We start from the raw sequence: 6,000 nt of genomic DNA on the forward strand, positions 1-6,000 counted from the left end.
AGGCTGTGAAAATAATCACAATATCAGCAATGTGGATGATGCCTAGTAGGGACAACAGAAGTGGGATGACGGCAATGATATCCAGTAGAGAAAACAGAGGCGATGCTCGATATCGACAACTGGGACGATGTAGACAAAGAATAGAGGTCATAGTGACGCCGCGGGACGCCGCGGGACGACGAGGGACGACGAGGGACGACGAGGGACGACGAGGGACGACGAGGGACGACGAGGGACGACGAGGGACGACGAGGGACGACGAGGGACGACGAGGGACGACAAGAAAGGCTTGGTTGCTAATAGATATTCTAAGAAGAAGAGAAAACTCCAGACTCCTAACGTCACTTCTCGGATACAGAAACCTGGAGTCTGTTCGATGCACAACTCACCCCCTCCTTCCCTGCCCTTACATGTCCTGAGTGTCGTCCGGCGTCTCCGCTGTCGTCTTCGCTGTCTTCTCCAAGCCTGACTGGGCCCCCTCGATAACAGTCGTCGCCTCCGCCTCTAATAAGTCCATAATGCGTCTTAGTTCGCACTCTGGGCCAGCATCACAGCTGTGAACATCCGTCTTCTGCAGGTTTCGGAGGCGCGAGCCAAGCTTTCTGATGGTGCAGCTCTCTATCGCTTCCTGCGGTGGCCAGAGAGAGTTATTATGGAGCATCTTGAGGAACTCCTTGACACGTTCACCAGAGTAACATCGCGTATTCGATGGGCAATCGGGCCAGGTGTTACATCGATGTATCATGCTCACTTGCTCGTTGAAGGTGAGTTTCGTAATCGCTGAATACAAGAACTTGGTAAGTGTCGCTTTGACCCTTTCCATATTCTTCTGGATGCGCGCTTTTGAGATGTCAGGATTATGTGGACATATCTGGCTGGGGGGACGGTTGGCTTACCTCTCAGGTCCTCATCCAACTCAGAAATAATTGGATCAGCAGCCCAAGATCCGAAGTCGAAGGAGAAAGGGATGTTCATGACAGCAGCCACCAACATTCTCGAGAACTCTTCTGGGTGCTCGAATCGTTGCAGAGCTACTAACAAGTACCCAATCTCGTCGGGCTCGGCCTTGTTGGACTTCGGCTGCCCAACGAGCCACTGTCCAATTTGGGCCTTGAGCGCCTCAACGCAGCGATACTGGTCAGCGCATATGGCGATGGTTGCGAGCTCTTTGGGGGTCACCATGTCCCACTTGCGCTGCATCCGGTAGTGGAGAATGCTTAGCATTACCTCCATGGCATCTGGGTAGTGGTTCTCCACCAAGTGTATGTCGGGGCGCTGGCCGTTCTGGACTTTGATGGCCTCTGAGAAGGTAGGAACGACCAAGAGGCTGTCGAAGTATGGTGATGCGGCGCCGAGTACGTTCGAGCATACCCGGAACTTGCGAATCGTGTTGTCTTTTGTGACAACGAGAACGGCATCCCACTGGTTATGAAGCTCAACTATCGTTTCCTCGCACATGTTGGCACCTGGGCCACTGTTGGCATTCGAGTCGTCAGCCATCTTGTTTGTTTGTGTGGTGTGGTTGGGAAGGTTGTGGAAACCGCTAGTTAGGTGAGAGGGGGTTTCTATAGACGGAAGGGCACTAGATAGATCTGTGGGAGGAAGGTGACGACGACTGGGTGTAACTCCCATAAAGAGGAAGTAAACAGAGACGACGATAAAGACGCTGACAGGGACGACAGGTGACAGAGACTACATATCACGGAGACGACAGATACTATCAGAACAAGGATAACAGAGATGGCAGTAACTATAACCAGAGAGACGAGAGGGCGAAGAACCTGAGAGGTGAGAGGACGATAGACGACAGAGACAACCACGGCAACGACAGCAGAGACGACAGTATACTATACTGAACTAGAGAGGTGAGTGGACGCAGAACTAGAGGGACAGCAGGAGTAATATCGACGATAAACGATACGGATGATAAATGATACAGACGTTGTAGTATGGTGTGAAATACGTACAGCGCGCAGGGAAATGGTGCGCTCCTCCTCCTCCTCCTCCTCGTCCCTGCTGTCGTTGTTCCTACTTTTTGACCACAAAGCTACTAAACCTCGCCGGAGAGTAAGCTCCCTCAGCCGTTCCTTCGGGACTGGCCGACGTCAAGTGGTGTAGGAAACCAATTTGCTGATACGAAACTTTTGAGTTCCCTTTCCCCTTGCACTGGTAGTCTTGGATCACTAACCAGTCTGTCAGCGGATCTGTATATTCTAGCCAGCGGCGTGTACGGTCGCCTGCTCGACTATCTTCGTTCGATGCGCGGCTCTGTGCCCGATCATCAAGAGGCATACCGCACGGGTCGAAAACTATGTCTCAAGTATGAACTACGACATCCCGCTGAAGCCAAGAAGTGCCATCTCTGTCACAATCCTGAACTCTTGCCAGGCGTGAACAGCGGGGGAGATTCGTGGTGATAGAAATACGCTATGTGCGTGTGTTTGTTTTGCTAGTCAGATTCCTGGGTATTCCCTAACGCCGTACATGAAAGTAGCGAACTGTTTGTTGAGACAATAGTAACCGAACGCCAAAACCTCTTCTCCGAAAATACGTTAATCATACTCCGCCGTGCTCCTTAGAGCTCTTCATTCGGAACCCACTCCATGTCGTTGTCAACGAACTTGTGGCTGTGGAAGTTGTCAGCGATATGTTCACCGGGTCTCGCCAGATTTGAGACTCACTTCTTGATCTCCTTGTTAATCAAAACATCCTCCCCGTACTCGGCCACCAGCATGCTCTTGTACTGAAACGGAATCTTCGTCTTCACCCCCTCAAACGTCGTCTCGAGCAGCGGATACAGGTATGTATCCCTGAACTCGTGGCCGTCCTTGCTCGCCAGCACGTTCTCGCCCTCGGGGTGGTCCTTGACGTACCGCACGGCCATGATGTCGATGAACAGGCCGTTCTCCATGTCGATCCAGCGGGCGTCGATGGTGTTGGCGGCCTCGTCGTCGACGGCGCCGTGGACGTAGTTGGGGTTGACCTCGAGCTGGAACTCGCGGCCGCCGGGGACGCCGGGGTACTTGTAGTACCAAGTCGTCATGTTGTAGTAGGCGGCCAGGAAGCGGATGCCGTTCTCGGACAGCTGCACCGTGGGCTGGGCGTCCCAGGGCAGGACCTGCTTGTTCCACCACCAGCCCAGCAGCGCGTTGTGCGAGAGCCAGGTCTGCACGCCCAGGTCGCGGACGGTGGACAGGTAGGTCTGGACCAGGACCTTGACGGCGGCACGCTGGGCCGTTTCGTTGAGCGGCGCCGAGGCGAAGCGCGGGTCGTAGTGCTCTGAGAAGCTGTGATCGGGGTTAGTCATGGGTGTAATTTTTGATTGGACTTTCTGGGATAGCAACCACTTACTCGGCTTCGTGGAAATGCTTGGCGGGCTGGTCTGGAGACGCGGAGCGTGGTGTGGCAGCCGTTGCCTTTGAGATCTGGTCCTGGATCGGGGTGGCTTGGACCAGTGCGGCGCCGAGGCCGATCGTCGTAAAGAGGCGTCCGAAATGCATTTTCACCGACCGTCTCGACCTTTTCTTTCTCTTCCTTTCCTGAACTCAAATCCTCCAGAAACCTTGAATTGTTCTTCGAAAAGAAAAATTCGCAGGGTAAGCGCCCCTTTTTCGTCGGAACTCGCTGGCTTGTTTTATGTCCTCGAGGCGCGGGCAGGGCCCAACGTCATCGGCTGTCGTAAGAAAGAAACACGGCAAATTCGGCCCCCAGTTTCCTGCGGCACGGAAGCTCGGGAGTGAGATTGGGATCTTCTTGTTCACCAACACACAAAGAACAGCTGGTATAATTGAACAAAAAAGCTGCGTTGGATCTACAGCTGAAAAAGAACAGTACAAAAGAACCAAAAAAGGTGCCTTGCTGCCATTGAGGAGGGCACATCGAGGTATCTATATCCCCTCCCAACCCAACGCCATCCACCCTCATAGCCGCTGATGTGCGTGTACGCCGCACTAGCTGGTACCAACCAGCCCCGAAGGAACCGATGCGTCTTCCCGGGTCAGAGAGGGGAGGGGGGCCAACGGGGCGGCGGCGTGTCAGGCCAGGGCCCCCGCGAACGAACGAGAAGGAAAACAAACGTGGAAATGATGCCAGGGCTGCGTAAGACGCCTTACCACCAGAGCCCATTAGCTCGCCCGCTTTCCCGGGAGAAACACACCTAATCGACCACGGTCCACGGCCTTGTCGAGAGTGGCATTGCTACCAAGGGAGGTGCTGGCTGCTGCTGCTGCTGCGATCAACGAGTGAACAAGCTTAGGAGGCCGCGGGCAAGCTTTCCATTGACTCTTGAGTGACCACTTTTGCGTTGCATACGCCCCCCACAAACGGCCAGGACGGCAATTGCGACCAACAGCCAGCGGGCTTTTAGTGGGGCGGGTTGTGCCGTCGTCCCCCCGCCTGGAACACAGGAATTGGCGTCGTCGTCGTCGTCGTCGGCTGGGCCGCGTCATTATCCCGCGGTGCTAAGAGCTTTTTAGCACTGCCGTCAGTCCCGCTTTCTGCTTTCTGTCTGCCAGTCCCCCGACAAGGGACCGCCCGCGATATGTTTAGTGCGGGAGGACGACCACCACCTTACACAGTAGATGTGAGGGTAGCCCCACAGGGCACTACTTATGGCTACCTCACGCCCAAATATACCTAGACTTACACTTAACTAATATATCTATACTTACACCTACTACACAAGCCTCACAGTTAGTAGTATAACCTCAAAATCTAGTAATTAGATCTCACTACCTTATAAATTTAAGGTTATTATAATAATAATTCATAATAACTATATTTTATTTAATTTTATTCCCTACTACTAATAATTAGATTTACTATTATAATAAAAACTATACTTTAAAACTATATCTCTAACCTATATAGATTACTAATATATTATAACTATCTATAACTACTTACCCTACCCTCTTTAATTTTTAGCTAATTAGAAATAAGCCCTACCCCTACTTTAATTAACTTATATATATTTAAAATCTAAAAAATCTAAATTTCTATAATACTATAATCTCTATTTATAATTTATCTTAATATTATAATTTATTACTATAACCCCTAATAGATTATAAGAGTTACTTTTTATAGATATTAATCTAAGATATTAAGCCTAAAAACTCCTTAATTTTATAATAACTAATTACTCTTTTTTAGATATTATTAATAAAACTAATCTACCCCTTACTAAATACCTTATTATAGAAATCCCTAAAAAGCTAACTTAAGTAATTTACTTTAATAGTTAATACCTTATTAAATAAGTTAAGATAAAAAACTTATTTTATAACTTCTTATAAACTTTTTATTACTAAGTATAATATTATTATAACTACTTACCTATAATTACTATAATATTAGTACTAATAACTATTATAACTATATCCTTTCCTTTACCTTTTTAAGCTACTTTTAAACTTAGAACTCCTCCCCCTTAGTTTCTATCCCTATATATTACTATACTTATTACTAATTCCCCTATTATTACTACTTATAATAATAATAATACTAAGATCACTAATCTTAATATTAATCTAAGTAACTTAAGCTTTAGTGATCTTAATCTTAATTCTACTTTAAGTTACTTAAACCTACTTAGTTCCTATTTCTATAACTCCTATTAGATTAGCTATATTAACTTTAATATTAATATAAGTAGCTACTTTACTATATTTAATAATAAAGCCCCTCTCTTTCTATTTAATCCTATTAATAAAATAGAACTTATAACTTTACTTCTTATAGAAACTGTTAGCACAGGTATAAGCGTATTTAGGGGCGTGGTATATGCGCCTATATAGTATAGGGTTATAGATGGGCTTATATTATAATAAAAGGTGATAATCCTAAGCATTTATAGGCATTTAATCGTATAGATAATAATAAGGGAATCAATATATTATAATAACTCTAGTTATTATTAATTATGTAGTTAGCAGGTTGCTTCCTCTAGTAGGGAAAAGTGAGGGGAAAGATAATCTAAAACGCAACCTACTAAACTGC

General features: G+C 47.4%; 2 protein-coding genes across 2 annotated transcripts; both read right to left on the reverse strand.

The window, feature by feature from the left end:
* Positions 1-406: 406 nt before the first annotated feature.
* Positions 407-1,500, reverse strand: GCG54_00000147 (uncharacterized protein; the record flags this gene model as incomplete). Its single annotated transcript, XM_045400290.1, has 2 exons — positions 407-840; positions 897-1,500. 2 exons carry the CDS (start codon positions 1,498-1,500, stop codon positions 407-409), a joined length of 1,038 nt encoding a protein of 345 aa, XP_045265940.1.
* A 1,075-nt stretch (positions 1,501-2,575) lies between these two features.
* GCG54_00000148 (uncharacterized protein) lies at positions 2,576-3,500 on the reverse strand (the record flags this gene model as incomplete). Its single annotated transcript, XM_045400291.1, has 3 exons — positions 2,576-2,627; positions 2,682-3,287; positions 3,352-3,500. 3 exons carry the CDS (start codon positions 3,498-3,500, stop codon positions 2,576-2,578), a joined length of 807 nt encoding a protein of 268 aa, XP_045265941.1.
* Positions 3,501-6,000: the final 2,500 nt, after the last annotated feature.

This window comes from Colletotrichum gloeosporioides (genome assembly GCF_011800055.1).
Source record: "Colletotrichum gloeosporioides strain Lc1 chromosome Unknown consensus_33, whole genome shotgun sequence".
Taxonomy (NCBI): domain Eukaryota; kingdom Fungi; phylum Ascomycota; class Sordariomycetes; order Glomerellales; family Glomerellaceae; genus Colletotrichum; species Colletotrichum gloeosporioides.